The sequence below is a fragment of the Opisthorchis viverrini genome (genome assembly GCF_000715545.1).
Source record: "Opisthorchis viverrini unplaced genomic scaffold opera_v5_372, whole genome shotgun sequence".
NCBI lineage: Eukaryota > Metazoa > Platyhelminthes > Trematoda > Opisthorchiida > Opisthorchiidae > Opisthorchis > Opisthorchis viverrini.
This window is the reverse complement of record NW_008752030.1, coordinates 227,287-244,232: the sequence shown is the minus strand read 5'-3', so window position 1 is coordinate 244,232 and position 16,946 is coordinate 227,287. Positions and strand designations below refer to the sequence as shown.

Here is a 16,946-nt window from a genome sequence, read left to right as displayed (position 1 = left end):
GTGCGAACCGGCCGATCTATTGATCACTGTCGGGTACAAGCGGGTCGAAAAAAGTGATACTAAGACTACAATTCATCTGTCAAGGTCGAGTGAAGAACAACCAATGAAATCTGTCTGGATGAAAAACGGTTATTCCATTGGCTGTTAGGTAGTCTCGTTACGTTTGGAGCTGGTTCTCCTAATACAGTCCCATTGAAAGCACTTGGTCGGACATCCGTTGTCCAACGGGGTCAATAATGTGATGGAATTTTTCCATGCTCAATCGTGGTAAGTTCAACAATATGTTGACATATGTTGACAATATGTTGACCCCTGTGGCAGCGAAATTCCAGCAGAATTATGGCATGACAACCTTGTTGCTTAGGGCCTTTTCAAATTATGTTTTAGCGAAATATTTGTTTGAAAAATTACTCCGGGACAACTACGCTTCGATTCGCAGTTTGCTATCGACTTTGGGATATCTGTGATGAGCAAGGAAAAATACACAGGCTCTACTCAGCAGTCACAGTTTTCCCAACCTTGGATACACGACAGTTGAAAAACTGAGCTACACTTGAGTCCTACTTGGAGGAAAGTGCTACCTGACATGGAAACTAACAATAACAGCCGTTATAAAGTGGATTGCTTCGTTAAATGTAAAATATTCTACGAATTATCGACCTCACTTAGAAAAAATTCCACTGTAGAATAGATTTACGTTTACCAAGTTCCTCTTTAGAACTAGGTCTCGTCGAAACCAAACTGATGTACAAATGATTGTATTCATGAAAACTTCGTTATTCCTTTCCTGGAGACCAAGTTGTCTTGGTTGCCTCCCATCTGTCCACGCCATGTGTGACCGGTTTCGTCCAAACCAAATTAGTTTACAAATGAGTGTATTTCGCTAATTTCGTGCGATTTGGTTTGAAATAGTACGTAAGGTTGACGGAAACCCGTGGACTGCGCCTACCTGATGAGCCCCAAAAAGGGCGAAACTGGTTGTGGGCTGTCAACGGGTTTTCAGCAACTTAATGAGTAGTACATTACAAAAACAACTTGGTGAGTTTGACGAATCACACTCGCTTTGCTGCTGCATGAAGCTGACGAAAGCTTCGTGGAGCACAATCGTAAAACATTTTTTTTCTTGCGTTCCTCTGTTTGTTCGCTAGCAAACGACAGACCGAAACTCAATGTGACTCACGTGTTCCCCGAAGAAGTCACCGTATCCTGGACCGAATCCAAGGAGTGCCGAGGTTTCACTTATATCTATGCGCTTCGTCAGTATACAGCTGGGGACCCCAAACCAGACGAAGTGAAGAAATCGGCTGAGACAAGAGGTAAGACGTGAAGTGGCCCAAAAGTTGCGACTTTTTCCTTCGTTTGAAAAAGAATACTAATTTAAAGTCCTGAGGAAGCTGGAATAGTAATGTACGGTTTGACCAATTGGTTTATATTTACGGGATAGTGAAACTCATTTTCAGGTAAAAGTTTAAAAAAATTTCATCACAGAAGAAGCAAAACATCAGTTGCTCTGCCAGAACTCATTTTCACATAATGCCTCGTATGATGAGGAAATCGATCAAACGAATGAACACAAGGTTCCATTGCACTGTTGCAGTTTAATACTGCCTACCACAAGAAAAATCCTAAAATAAGCTCCACGGCGGTTTAAACGCAAAACCGAAGCCGCAAAATGATCACGAGTATTGTGAAGCCTCGACTGAAATTTCACCAATCTGGCAATGCTGAAGGGCAAGTAAGTATAGTCCAGGTATTTCACCCTTGTCCGGGATTGACAGCACTGCACCGAAATGTTGTTTTCGTCGCGTACTTTAGAGGACACGAGATGGCTCATTGGTTAAAGCGCGAATTCACTGACCAAAAGGGCCATGGTTCGAACCTGACCTCTGCATCTCGATTTCCCCTGTCTAGGTTTGGGCACCCTGGCAGTATCCAGGCCCTCGTGCTCCCTTCGGGTGGCATGGCATGGGAGGGTGTTGCAGCTGAACGATTTATTTTTTCAGAAGAGAAACTTTCACGCAGTTTCTTTAACAGCTAGGGCTCAGTGATTTCCCAAAGTATGGGGTGGACCCAGAGCAAGACGTAATTCAACTGGGCAAAAAAATCCGTTTTTGTGGACATTACTGGCTTGCGAGATCCTCGGGGACCCATAGTGTACGCAGGGTGTGTCATTAGATAAAGCACTGTCTTCCAGTTGTTATTCCAAGTTCTGAATATCTATGAGCAAACAGTTCTAATTTCATCCCATTTTTATCGTCTTTCACCATTTCAAGCCCGAAGTAACCACGTACTGTTCAGTAACCATTTTTGGTTTCAACTGTGCTGACAAACCTGAAAACTAGAGCGCATCGGTAAAATCACTTTGGCTCCAGAGGCTAATTTGATAGGCTGTTGTGGGCCGTTTCTCCAATCGCAGCAGACCAGATCAGGTCGTTTGTGGTGAGAACAGTTTGAGACCTATCGACAAGCAAACTGGGGTCAAGATTAAAACGTAGACGAGCACGTGGTTTTAAGACGATTGTTCTTTTATATGACCATTGGTGTGATGCCCCGACCTTGACATTCGCTTGCTTCCTGCTCACTTTGATCTGCTTCTAACGAGGTTTGGGTTGCCCCTAAAGAGTTAACTCTATTCTCTTGTTTGAAATAAACACAACTGATCAAGGTGACTTTATTTGCCGTGGCACTCGGACCATCCGATCTGCCCGAGATGGTACATGAAACTAACAGGCACCTAAATTGAGGAAGTAATTTCATACAGGAAACTACTCACAAGGTTGCATAAAACTCTTCGACAACAAACTTGTGAGTAGTTTCCTTTATGAAAATATACTGCGATATCCCGACTATCGTGCCAACTGAAACATGAGGTGGCCTGAGTGTGGCACATTGAGTTGTAGAACATTATAAACGAGAGATTTAGTTGATTCTCTCGTGAAAACCAGACTGAATTGTAAATGAGTCTACTTCTCGAGGAAGTAATTTGTTCCGTGTGCGACTGTCGGATTCAAATTTCTAATGTCCTGTCTCAAGGTTTTTTTCTTACGAAAGCGCAGTAGTGTGTTACGCCGGCGAGATAATCCTCAATTTTCTATTAGGTGACTCTGTGTGAGCTAGACGTCCTATAGCTACCCAGTTTGGCTTTTCTCTTCAGATTCATCATTCTCAGTAGAGCGGAGGAGGTATAACCGAGGTGGAGGAGTGAATTATCAAAACACGGCCTCCACCTTACTCAAGCGAATTGCATTTATTTTCATGTCCGATTGACCTGTATATGTCTTTAAACTGCGTTTAAACGATGCGCACTTGTGTGGCCAGTGCTATGCGAGCCGGAGACGTTGTTGACCTCAATGAAGTAAGCGACCTCAGTGAACTCAGGCTTCCACAAGCTTGAAAAGCTCCGTGAAACCAGATAATGCTAGTTATCGTCTGAGTGAATTTGCCTGGTTTTTCTTTCTACGCCTTCCTTACCTCTGTGACAGCGTTGGCAATTGCGGGTGGATTCGTACAGCAGTGGCTCATGATACGTGATGATGGCCGCTAAGACTGACATGATACAGCTCAATAAGTAGGAATATTGTTCAACACGCCGGAATTTTCGCAGTACTCGGAACCTAATCAGTAGTCTGCGATGAATAAAAATTTGGCGAATAAACTACCCGTTTTTGAAATTTGTGTTCACTGGAAATACCGAGGGAAACAATTCGAAAACCTAAGTGGACATGACAATGTGTAAACTTTACGACCTGTTCTTTACGACGCTTAACTTGGTCCACTAAGATAAGTAGATTTGCAACTCGGATACAATCGTGGAGGAAATTTAGTTACTAAAAGGTGTAAACGCGATTAAATGACCAGCCTGGCCGGTTCACCGAACAGCAACCCTGACCGAATTTAGGGTCAAATCATCGATCGCCAGGCATCTAATCGACCCAGGACATAGAACTGAACTGAACTCATTGTTCCACACCTACCACAAAGCAGTTAGTCACATCGCTACTGGGGTTCCTTGAAGCGAAATTCATTAACCTCTCCAAGCCCATTCTCTACACTCAGAGAGATCTAAGGGTCAATCTGAGTCTGCCTTGGATTTATTGACTGGCCACGTTGTTTCAATCTTAGATAAATGTTCTGAGCTGCGCTGTATTATGGAGTTTATGCTGTCAAACACTTCTTACGATGGAAAAAGAGTGTGCAAAACGGATTCATCTAGCATCCTTTTGTTCTCGCCGCCTTGTTTAAATCTTGTGGATATTTTGGTTTGGTAAACATCAAAACGCATTCCGACCTCTTCAAAGTCTCCGTAAAACCGTGTATGGGTTTGCATCCCATTCGTTTGCAGAACACATTTTCACAGGATTGTCACCCTGTACCCGTTACCAGTACCGCGTAGTCTTGCAAACATCCTCAGATGGTACCAGTGTGGTCGAGTCGGACCTCTTCGAAATAAAAACGTTGCCACAAAGTGAGTCTTGTTGCAGTTAACATGTGGTCAGACATATATCCCGCTTCGTTGAAAGCATACTACACTATAATATGGTATACTATACTATAATAGCACACCATACCATACTTTACTATATAGTACTATATATACTATATATATCGTACTATATTATATTTACGATGTACTATGTAATATACTATACTAATACTATAACATATTACACTGTACTGTACTATGCTACACCTTACCTTACTATACCGTAATATACTGCACCATACAATACCAGCCCATGCTATACTGTAGCGTTCCATAAGATATAACAATGCGACATCATCGCGACTCAGCAAAGTGTATTGATCCACTATGGGGCAAGCTTTCACCTGAAAAATAAGCACCAGTCAAGAATAGAGAATTTTCAACCAGGTACTGCCGCTATCCTGATACCACGAGGTAGTGACTGACCTACTGGTTAACCGATCAATTGGATTTCCTGCTTAAAATTTGATCTGTGAATCCGTTATTATTAACATACACAGATAGACAGATAGATAGATACATAGTTTAACTGGTTGCCTGATCTGTTGATGGATTGATAGATAGAATGCTCCATTGACTGACTGATTGACTGACGGACTGGTTGATCGATCGGTCGATTGATTGATTGATTGACTGAATGAATGATTGATTGTTGATTGATTGATTGATTGATTGATTGATTGCTGATAGGGTGGATGTCGACCTGTTTATCCAACTCGGCAGATAACTTGCGAACACAGCCAATTAACCCACAACCAATAAGCATAACCCAGCTACAAACATTTTAACTCATTAGTGCTTTTCGGGCACTCCCAACCAGTGGACTATTGCAGTTCACCTCCGCACGCTGGAATGTCAGTTTCTTTGATTACTCTTTTACAAAAGAAGATTTTGGGCGACGGTGTGCACTGTTCTGAGGGCATATTCCATCTAGAATCACACAGTCGCGTCTGCCGATTTCGCCAAGCAAATGCCGTAATTTCATCCACAACTCAGATTACTAAATTGAGCACTTATCACAAGCAAATGTTTTAGAACGTTTTTCAGCGAAGCACGATTTCAATTTTGGGGTAAGCGAAAAAATGACGGCCGATTTCAGTCTGAAGTGATACTACTGGGATTCAGCATTTGACCTAATATTGTTTGCAAATCCGATCTGACAACAAGTTCCTTTTTTCTCAAAGTGAATTTTCGTCGATCAGCTTCATTGGTTTCTCTTGTGTTCGGTTGCTCCCTTTCGTTTAGCTCTTGACGGGCCTAGTGGGCTGCGGGCTTCGGTCTCTGGGTCGACCGTTAGTGTGCACTGGGACGCACTTGCATCCGGGACAGCTTGTGGGGTTTCTGAGTACATGGTTACCATGACCCCTTACAACGAAAGCCGTTCCATCATTACTGGCAGAGAAAGTGGAACTTCCATCACACTGGAACTGGAAGAGTGCACTTGGTACGACATCACCGTGAAGGCGAAATTCACAGATGGAGAGGTATGGAGTGAAGAATCGAAACCCATCGTTGTGCAATCATTTTTGAAACGTAAGTGATTCTTGCTGCCTGCACTCGTGGGAAATAATCTGTCAAACTTGTCTTTTAGGCAGAGAACTAGGCCTCTCGTGGGATGCGGGAACCTGCCTGCTTGTGAATTTTATTGACTACTTAACAACATTTACGGCCTTTCTGCTACGTCCTACTTCGCTCTTAGTCAATCCCATCAACCCTGCAGGGGTTCGAACTTCGGGGCTATGGCATGCGAGATGAGCATTTTAACGTTATCTCATTCCCAAACGAGTCTGACTTGTCAAGTCAGACATTGACGTAGAAAAAATCGACTGCGCTAAGGCAAAACGGTAACGCGGTTTGGTGCACATAATGTGCCAACGACATTGTTCATCGGTTTGTTAGCTGAGCTGGTACATCTTAGTGCCAACGTTTCCTCGCCAGTCGAGGTGACATCACTAGTGGAGCATGGCGATGGGTTGATGGCTGAGTATCGCCGAATAGCGTTATGCCTATGTTTAGATACACGTACCGGGGCGGACCTTCGATCACGACTGGCTGTTTGGTTGGTCAGTCCCATCGGTTGGTCTGTTTTCCTGTGTCCTAATTGGTGGATGACCCCGTGACTATCGCCTTTGTTACCCAATCTATCTGCTCCCTGGAGAAGAACATTCATTTGGTTTTACGAGAGACTCAGATGAAACCCGAAACCGATCTTGGGCTGTCAGAGAATATTCAGCAACCTTATGAGTAGTGTATTAGCTAATTCGTTATTTCGTATGGATGATTCCTAGTTCTAGTTTACCCCAGGATTTGTGAGATAATCACTGCTGATGGTTCCCAATGCACATGGCGCAGGGGTCCGTCATCACGGAAAGTTTAGCCTTTATTTCAAGGTGAAATATTCAAAAGAACTCCAAAGCTACTCTTGACCATCTAAAAAATTGAGTAGTTTGTCTGGGAAACAAAAACGACGACGGGAGAAGTCGTCACACAAGAGGCCATTGAATACCGGATCACGTGACTTGAATTGCGTGACTGAGGGGTGGGAGATACGCTATCCATATATTAGCTTCGATGCCTCTGAATAGGTGAGAGCAAATTTCGTCCCGACTTGATTTGGTACGATTGCTGTTTGGCTTACAGAGTTGTACTAAATTAGTAGGTACGTTCGCAGACAAAAAATTTAGGCGACTCACCAGACACCTCGCTTGTCTGTAGTTCCTTACAGTAGTTACCAGGATATCCTCTTATCTACAGTTCACATGGTTCTCACCGTGTGTTTTTCAAAGTTTGACAGGATAGTTCATCTTACAGTTTTTCATTTCTTGTTTATCTGAATTAGTGCAAAAATCCGACATATGGCGGCTAGATGACTACCGTGTAGATCTGGGTATTAATTCCATGTTTTGGGAGATCATTCGTTCATTTCCTAACGTATCGTCCGTACTTTCAGCGTATCCTGTCCCGGATTTTACCATCACAAATCTGATGCCTGGTGTTCAGAAAATCAGTTGGACAGGCAGTATACGGTGGATTCACGAATGCGTGATGAAATACGAAGTTGTCAGGAGCTCAGCTGAAGATCAAAGTAGTTCGGTACAATTCACCATGTTTTCTGGCACACCAGGTAATTTATCTGTCAGATTTTTTTCAATTTGTCAATTTTGTGTATGCGATATTGACAGATCGTTGGTAACCAGGTGCTCTCTGGCTCACTCGCACGCGTCATTTCAAAGGCGAGAAGTAGGGGGTTCGTGGACTTGTCGGAATTTCTGCAAAAGGCTGACCGCCATCATTTTCCTCGTCGACGGAACTGATTTCCGCCTGGTCCGCTTATGCCTCCGCACATTGATCGACCTCTCCACATGGGTCTCATGCGCGCAATTCACTGTCTTTCCTGTGCTATTGGTCGAAATATCTCCCAGATACTGTTGTGTCTCGTTGGACGATCGTGGAACTCTGCATCGGTCCCTTGGCTTCCTGCTCCGCCCACTATGGTATATCAAAAGGCACGGTATATCTAGACAGCCCTTTATGGAGACAAAGGAGAATCAGTACATCTGTATTTTAGGATAATCACAGAGTGCTGAGGTCGTGCCAGAATCTCCGTGAGGGGCGAGAAGCGTCCAGTCAATGATGCTCTACCCGAATTGGCTGGCATTCTGACCAATCAGGGCATGCCTTCGTTTGGTCCGTGTCCTGCAGGTGACACATCCGTCCAAATGATTTGATGATCGGCTATTAGGGACGGCTGGCCTCAGAACAGATACGTCCAGAGTTGTGAAGCTATCCGAATCGCTCTTATGAACGCACTTTATAAGACCACTAAAAAAGGTATTTCCAAGCTGTCATTCGATCAGCTAGAGTAAACATCATGACAACATGTGGCCACCATAAAGGTTGTGTTCGAACAATGCGGTGATACTGAAATGCACCCCACCCAGTGCTACCACGTGGACAAAGGTGCTTGACTCTTTCACCATGGAGCTCCGGTTTACACAAATTACAATCCAATATCGTGTTTAACAAAGTTCACTCAAAATCTTTTTCTTGATTAGTTGTCCGAGAAATTTTCACAAAACTTAACAGTTTCCTGTGAGATTGGGGAGGCTTACAGAGGTTCCATTTTCACAGAGATTCAGCCACTGAAGGAAATTTTAACACTCTTATTCGAAAAGTTACGGATGTTTGAAAATCAACACCAATAAATGTTCACCTTGCTGTACCAATGTCCCACTGTTCGGCACCGTATGCAAGTGGAACTAATCGTGGGCCACTTGTGTGGACTACTCTCCACGGCGTTGAGTGTCTCTTCCGCCGTCGTTAGATGCGTCATCGAGGATAACCGGAACTGTTCCTTACTTCGAAGTAGTGCCTATTTTAATGTGCGGTTCAAAACGAATCCGAGAAGGTTATGAGAAGTCTGTCCCGTTGTCACTATGTGGTTGTCTAAGAAATATGGAGAACCAATCAATCAACGAATCACGGTGTTTCACAAGGCTATCATACTGTGCAAGTTGCATGGATCATTGACGTCTACCCTCTTCCAGTTCCGATGAGAAATGTTTGATTCCACGACTGTTCGCTCGTCCTGTTTCAACCTTCTTCTCCTCAGTTGTTCTGTTCACCTACTATCTCACAGGCTTGCGGAAGATGTGAGCTGCATTCAATCACGTACCACCTATTACTCGCCCTGCCGTGACACGTTTTTTTGTCAGCGGAGCTCCACCTGTCCTCTGTGCTTGTCGAACGGAATGTTAAAATTTCAGTTTTACAGCTGAATGTATTCAGTACTAGTAGGGAGGTTGTCTTGACTGTTCACCTTTAGGAGCAAAACATTTCCTGGCTAGCTAATGTGAGTATACATCAGTGAGAATTAAGTTACCTCGAACAGATAGGGAGGACTGCATTCACAAAGCCAATAAACTATTCCCTTCCTCGAAGTGCTAATCACACTGAGGTCCTTGTGAAAACGACACACCTGTTTCTCTGTCATCTTTGTGTTATTTCGCTATCGATTTGCCAAGATCAGTGAACAAGCGGCACATACACGTACACAAGTACATCCTGATTACATCTGCGTTTCTTGAGGTCGTATGGTTGAAAGTCCCCTCTTTCTGATCCCTCCGTAAAGTGCTTTGAATGAGCTGAATAAAACAGTGAAGTATAGTGATGACCTCCTCGCCGACTGTCCAGCCAGTTGCCAAGCTTAGCGAACAGATCAACTACTGCCTGTTTATAGTAGTATATGCATGCACTGCTGGATGAATATTACGAGATAATTCCGTGATGAAATAGTTTCGAGGCGGAAGCTTTTGTGCGGTGCGCTAATGGGTCAACACAAAATTCGAGGTGGTGGATATCCAGTTAGTCTGATTAGGCGTCAATTGCGAAGGGTGTTGGTACCTATAGCGAAACCCAACAGGGAATGGATCGGGACAGCTGTTATTCCATATAAACCAGGGTCATCGGAGGTAATTCGAAGAATTCTAAACACAGCTAATATAAGTGTAGATTTCCAGAGGGGGAACACTCTGCGCTCTGCACTGGTGCAGTTGAAGGATCACCTCCTGTCAAACAGAACCAAGAACTGTATCTACCAAATTAAGTGTAACGACTGTACCAAGGTCTATATAGGACAGACGGCCAGGGAACTACATATCAGAATCGGAGAGCATACTAGAAAAATAAACAGGCCGCCGTGAAACGCAGATGAATATCGAGCGTTATTAAAAGACTCAGCAATCGCGGAACACGCACTGGACACAGGACACAAAATAGACTTAGAAAATGTTGAGGTTTTGAGGCGAGGACTACGGTCCACGCTACACAGACTGATGGACGAGGCGGTAGAAATCGCCAGGCATCCCTTTGTTAACAGAAGATAAGGCGTGGAACTGGCTAGCGTGTGGAGAACGGTCTTGGGTCACTCGAGCTAACACCTGTTTGTGTGCCATTATCAGAGGGACGGGTAGTCATCATCTGGATTCCACTTAATCTTACGCACATCCCCTCACCCCAACTAAATTGTCGCGACATTCACATGTCCACGAAGATCAAAGAAAATCTACCAGTGGCACGCGAGGTGAATCATCAAATGAAGCACTCTGAAGTGGAAGATTAAGGAACAAAAACCGATCGGAACTAAGTTGAAACTCCTCCAACCCATCAATTCAAGATTTTGGCAACCACACTAGCCGACAAGAGCTGGTCTAGTGTGATAATCTGAAGAGGACTTACAGATGAATTCTCCGTCTGTCTTATAACCTGACCAATTTGGTGACCTGTTCCCTTGGACTGATGAAGCTTTTGTGTCAAAAGCGAAACGTTGCTCAAATAAAAAAAAACTAACGATTATTTACCAAGCTTCTCTGAAACGAGAACAGACAGTACTTTTGATTGACGTCCCGGTGGTTCTTTGGAGTATGTTTTTCATTCAGTACACATTCATTTTAACCACATTGGTAATTTTTACAGGTAAAATCATAACTGGCCTGGAACCATGCAAAGAGTATCAGTACACGATGAGAACAGGTTCATATCCTGGTCCTAGTGCAACGGGGGATGGCTTGACCAAGACCCTGATGACAATGCCAGGTAGGTGTATCCTAGTGTTTTACCTCGTAAAGTCATTATTTTTTATGATGCAAACCACTACTCACTACAAAGTGCATGCTTATGCCTGATTGTTGGAGTGAGTCTAGCGCATACTACTGAAGTAGCAGTAACATGCTGTCCTAACGTCGTACGTCCAGATTTGGGCACCATTGCTATAATTTGATCAGGTCAAAATTGTACCCCGTGATATCATACTAAGATAGGGTAATACTAGTCAAGCGTGAGTCGCCTCACAAATCCACTCATAAGTGTTGAGAATTCTGCCCAGTGGTTTATGCCATCCTCGATTTGGAACTCTTGACAAGTTGGCTGGGATGCCCAGGGAAGTTGAGCTGTCGTCTTTCGAACGGTTCAGTAGAGTACCCGTTGCACTGGTGTTCGTACCAAACTTGGGGACTGTGCATACTTGGTGAACCAAAAAACCGATCAGCAAATTCACGAGTGCTCTTCTTCGTGAAAATTCACTGCGCTATCTTGGACATTGTACCAGTGTGACAACAGTGATACTATTGATGAAAGGGTATGCGAGTAGTATGTCTTCTAGTAAACCCGTTTTGCGTCGCTTGAAAAGTGAGATCTATTGCGGAATTTGTGGAGTCGCTTTGTAGCATTTGCTTGAATTTGAGCAACAGTCGATGAATACCCAGGAATGTTCAGAAAGACGTGTTCGAGGAGAAGATGGATATTCAGGTTTTGTAAACAACATGCACCTGAGAGTTTTGCTTCCCTGGCCAATAGTCTGTAACTGTTCAGTCGACAGTTTCTAATAAATAACTCCGCAGCAAGGGCTTTTTCGCTTTCAGCAGTTAGCGATCTTCGTGCAGCACGTTCGTAGGTCATAAACAAGAGATTTAGTTGTGATTCAGTTCAGTTTGCCGCTAAAACCAAATTAGTTTTCCAGTGGGTGCATTTGACAAATTTCGTCCAATTTCGGGTTCAACCAGAACATAAATATACGAGGAATCTGCGTATTTGACGGCACCCAATGAGGGCCGCACACAAGAGTTTTCAGTAGCCATGTAAGTAGCGTATGGCGTCTACATAATGAATTGCGATAGCTCAGATATCGTACAGACTGAAATGCCTGGTGGAGCATATCAAATTGAAGCAGAGCACCATAAACGAGATTCAGTTGAGGCTTCTGTCGAAAACAAATTCGTGTGCAAATGAGAGTGCTTATTAAAAACCGTCCAATCTGGGTCCATCATAGGATTTTTGGAAGCTCAGGGACTGCGCTTATCTGACGAGCCTCAAGACGAGAAAAACCGGTTGCAGGCTAGTCAAGCGTTTTCAGCAACCGTGTGAGTAGTAATGTATCTTTCGTCACATTTGTTTCCACCTACAGTCAAACCTTGGACCCAAAGTGAGTGAACTGCTGGTCTGTGAAGAACGAGTGAACTATGTTCGAGGTAGGCCATACACAGTTTAGCCTCATTCTGTTATATGAATCACCAGCGGCACATTCATGATGATGTGCACTTCACTGCATCTCCGCCAAGGTACGTCAGGGTTAACTGACACAAAAATCCAAACGCTACTGTTTTTGCTCTGTTCTATGTGAAATCCCAATGAATTTTCAACCGCCACAATAAATACATGCAGAGTCAGCATTTGTTTCGGAAATCACGTGATGGGCCTGCTTGGAAGGCGCCTGGAACACAGGTGACTGGAGGCAGGAACTGACCAGGAGACGAATTTATGCTTTACTATTTCACACTGTTTGACTTTTCAATTTGTTCAGCAAGCCTTGTTCCCAATGATGTCCGTGCAAGTGCCATTTCGTTTGACACTGTTCGAGTTACCTGGTCTGGTCTGGCGTGTTCTGTTTCGGGTGCCACTTACACCGTGAAGGCCCAGCCAACAGCAAAAGGGCGGTCAACAAAACAGGCAATAATTACAGAGGAACAACTTCAAGCAGGGTTCGTAGAACTCGCGATTGAGCCGTGCACGCTCTATGCAGTATACATGGACATAGATACCTTCGGGAATCAGTACAGGTCTCAAGTTTCAATGATAACCTCAATGGACGACTGTAAGTTACTTTGTTTTCCTAGTGTCGAAAAACGGTGCCAAACGGGAGACATATCTGTAATGGGTTTTTCTTGAGCCTCAGAAAACAAGCTGTTCAGTTTACTACCAGTGTAACGGTGATACTACTGATGGGGGGCATGTGAGTAGTATGTTTTCTCGTAAATCCTCTTTGTGTATCTTGAAAAGGGAGATCTATTGCGGAATCTTTGGAGCCGCTTTGTAAAATTTGCTTGCATTTGAGTAACAGTCAATAAACATCCAGGAAAATTAAGGAAGATGCATTCAAGAGAAGATGGATGTTCAGTTTTTTTAAAATAAGATGCATATGAGAGTTTTGCTTCACTATCCATCAGTCTGTAACTGGTCAGTTGACATTTTCTAATAAGTAACTTCGCAGCAAGGGCCTTCTTCCCTTCACCAGTAGGCTTGGTTAGCGGGTCGCAAACACAAGGCCTTTGAAATCAGCTTATCATTGCAGAAACTGCCTCAAGTCGTTTCTTCATCGCAGCCCCTTTGAAGTTTGAACTCCATGGCCGAATGAGGCCGATGCACTAGGGAATTGATCTGACTTTGCTCCGTAAACAAATTTCATCCGTCAGATTGATATCATCTGGTTCTTACTGGTTTGGCCACATTCCTAGTTAATTTCATTGACGTAAGGCACTCGTTTTTGGCTTTGTGCTCACGAGCGCTGAGCAACGTCACGTGATCAGTCAGGTGAGTAGTGATCAGCGCCACGCACTTCGGCTTTTTTTGTGCGTAATCTGACTTACAGATTCTGAGGAAGTGAGGGTTTCACTGTCTGACATTTGATTCACTTGTGAGAGGAGTTTTAAAACGTGATCAGATAAAAAATAACCATGGTCCTACAGCAAACAGCTTTCCGAAACGATATCCCGCAACCAAGTTCCCCATAAACGTCGCCCTTCTTGGGGCTCATCAGGTAGGCGCAGTCCCCGAGTCCCCGTCAATTTTTACGTTCTACCTGAATCCGAATTGAACGAAATTGGCGAAATACACTCATTTACGAAAAAATTTGGTTTTGTGATAGACTCACCTGAAACCCAGCTGAATCTCTCTTTTGTGATGTTTCTAAGAAGAATTTTCAGCGACCTTCTGAGTAATGTATTACGTCTATACATGTATTTGCGATATCTCGAGTACCGTACCAACTGAAACATAAGACGGCCTGGTGCAGGACCTTCAGTTGCTTAGAAACTTCATAAACGAGAAATTCAACTTGGTTCAGGTGAGTCTTCCACAAATGAGTGTATTTCGGGTTTTGTCACTGTATCTCAAGTTGCTCACATTGTTTGATCTGTAGGAAGGACGAGCGCAAAAATGGCGGGCCATTAATACGGGTACAGGTATCTCTGACAGCCCGATTCCATTTCAATTGAGTGCATTCCTCGTGTGAACGGCCTGTATATGTTCGCTTATTTCCATTGAAGTTAGTCGGCACTCTCATATCAGGCGTTAGCAGACAACCTGGCCCAATAAACCCTATTGGTTTCTGTGGCATCTTGCTCACGTGATGTGTTAAGCCTGTCATGTGTTGAGGACCCGGCCCCGGATTTTCCCCTGTAGTTGACGCGTTGAGCATTCGGACATTGACAATACATGCAACACAAGTGAACCTATCGCAGTTGTCCCCAGGTCAGTTTTAGACTCATTTAATACCGTGTGGATGTAGAAGGCCTTCTCAATATGACTTGAGACAGGCCAGGATAACCTCATGTCGGCCTGTGTGTGCTATCGTCCTCTTGTTAATGAGACAGGTGAAGATGCCTATGACTTGGTTCCTCGAGTGTGCGGTGTGTCGGAACATCTTGACTGAGTGTACGAGCTGAGCCGTACATTTGCCCCCCCCCCGTTGTTCTTCCGGTGTTGTAATGCTTGTGGGATTTCGTCTCTCAGGTACGCAGTTGGAGGAAGCTGTGTGAGCTGAGTTTAATCTTACAGGTTCGCTTCAGCCGATGGAAAGTACATTTCTCGCAGGGCGCATACGATTCGTGTGTTTGGACAAGCAATGAAGGTCACCGGACGTCATGGTAACGGATAACTGGATGTTTGTGCAATGTCAGAACCTTCAGTTGGTGACTTCCTGTACGGCTTCTCCCAAGTTATTCGACCACCGGAACTAAAACGTACCAACTATTCTCGTTTGGTGCTTTTGACCAGACCAAGTATAACTCCTGAAGCTCGAAAGGTCTGAAAGGATTCTGAAAGCGTTTGAATGGCTTCAACGGACTTTTTTTGCAGACTCTTCAAACCATTCAATACAGCCACCCACGAAGTAGTTTGAGTGCCTCGTCCAGACTGCTCAGAGAAAATACGACAAAAGTTTCATTATTCCAAAAACGTTTTCCCGGAAAACCAGTTTTTTGTGTTTCAATAAGGAAAACGTGACAGACATGAAAACCTCTCCAACTCGGAATTACTTCATATGGACCTGAACAATGGGCAAGCTGAGCACGAATCCAGTGTGTCTCTTGCCTCTATTTAATTGAAAATATCAAAACGGTTTCAAAAGCAGGACTAATCGTGGGACATTGAACTGCACGGCGCACTTACCGTTCGAACGAGTGAGATGAAAGTCAAGATTCAGGTGTAGAAAATATTTCATCATTCAACTGTAACGCACTTTCGGTGTCTAACTGCCACCCCGCCCGAAGTAAGCACGAGGGCTGAACTACTGCCAGATTGCTCAAGCCTGGATCGAGGAAGTCGAAAGGCAGAGGATGGGTTCGAACCACGGACATTCCGGTCAGTAACTTCACGCTCTAACCACTGGGACAAATGCAACGCTCTACTCTTGAGGTTACAATTTGGGTTCATGTGGAACATGGAGTTGAGAGAAATTTGGGGACTCTGTCTACCTCCCAAGAAGGGCGAAATCGGTCGCGGGCTGTCGAAGATTTTTTTAGCAACCTTATGAGTAGTGTCCTCACTTTTAGGCAACACATTGTGGTATCTCGAATCTAGTACCAACTGAATGACTGGGCGGTATTGTGCGGCACATTGAATTGCTCAGTAACATCATAAACGGGAGATTTTGCTTGGTCCACGTGAGTCTATTGTCAAAAACAAATTGGTGTGTATTTCGCTAAAATTTCGTACAGATTACTGAATACGTAAATTGAGGCGATGTGACGTTTGAGACCCAGATCACAAGTTTTGTAGTACGGCGAAAAACCGCCACTAGGTTCATTTGAGTCGATATTCAGTACATCAGCTCTGTGTTTTTTACAATGCCAAAAACGATGACCTGAGTGAGGTGTCTTGGGATTCCTTCAACATGGAATAATTTCAACCAAGGAGTGACACAAATGGCTCCGCAAGACATTGCATTTTAGGAGATGAATTCCGCACTGTTTGCAACAGAAGACCGATTCACTTATATCGGACTAATGAGAGGCGAAGATGTGGGTATGAAAACCGGATAGAATAGCTTTACCTGAAGCTGCTCCATTAAAGTTCACTGAATGAGCGGTGTTCAGTGCCCACAGTCCATGTGATTACTAATCCACGTGATTAACAAAGTCCGACGCCTTGTTGAATAAAATGTCAGAAGGGTATACGCGTGACAGAGTAGAATTCCTTTGGCTAAGATCAACTTTTCGGACAGAACTGTGGCACAAGGTAGTTCTCGTAAACAAGGAAACGTTGTGAGGTAGCCGGATTTTGAAGAAATATCGTTCAGCTGTAGAACCCTCTCGGCGCTACATGCCACCCGAAGGAAGCACGAGGACTGGGATGCTGCCAGGTTGCCCAAACCCATATAGGGGATATCGAGAGGCAGAGGTCGGGTTCGAAC

The 16,946-nt window shown here is 44.1% G+C and overlaps 2 protein-coding genes across 2 annotated transcripts in view; one reads left to right on the top strand and one right to left on the bottom strand.

The window, feature by feature from the left end:
* Nucleotides 1-421: 421 nt before the first annotated feature.
* T265_10487 (hypothetical protein) lies at nucleotides 422-6,653 on the bottom strand (the record flags this gene model as incomplete). The annotated part of the gene is made up of 6 exons (XM_009176869.1): nucleotides 422-461; nucleotides 1,681-1,809; nucleotides 1,859-2,034; nucleotides 2,804-2,998; nucleotides 4,696-4,827; nucleotides 6,510-6,653. 6 exons carry the CDS (start codon nucleotides 6,651-6,653, stop codon nucleotides 422-424), a joined length of 816 nt encoding a protein of 271 aa, XP_009175133.1.
* A 3,539-nt stretch (nucleotides 6,654-10,192) lies between these two features.
* T265_10486 (hypothetical protein) overlaps nucleotides 10,193-16,946 on the top strand; it is a gene marked incomplete at both ends in the record, with an annotated part of 12,960 nt that continues 6,206 nt past the window's right edge. The window contains 7 exon segments of the mRNA XM_009176868.1: nucleotides 10,193-10,205; nucleotides 10,223-10,353; nucleotides 10,386-10,565; nucleotides 12,840-12,929; nucleotides 12,950-13,130; nucleotides 15,805-15,949; nucleotides 16,807-16,933. Coding sequence (XP_009175132.1) covers nucleotides 10,193-10,205; nucleotides 10,223-10,353; nucleotides 10,386-10,565; nucleotides 12,840-12,929; nucleotides 12,950-13,130; nucleotides 15,805-15,949; nucleotides 16,807-16,933 — 867 coding nt within the window.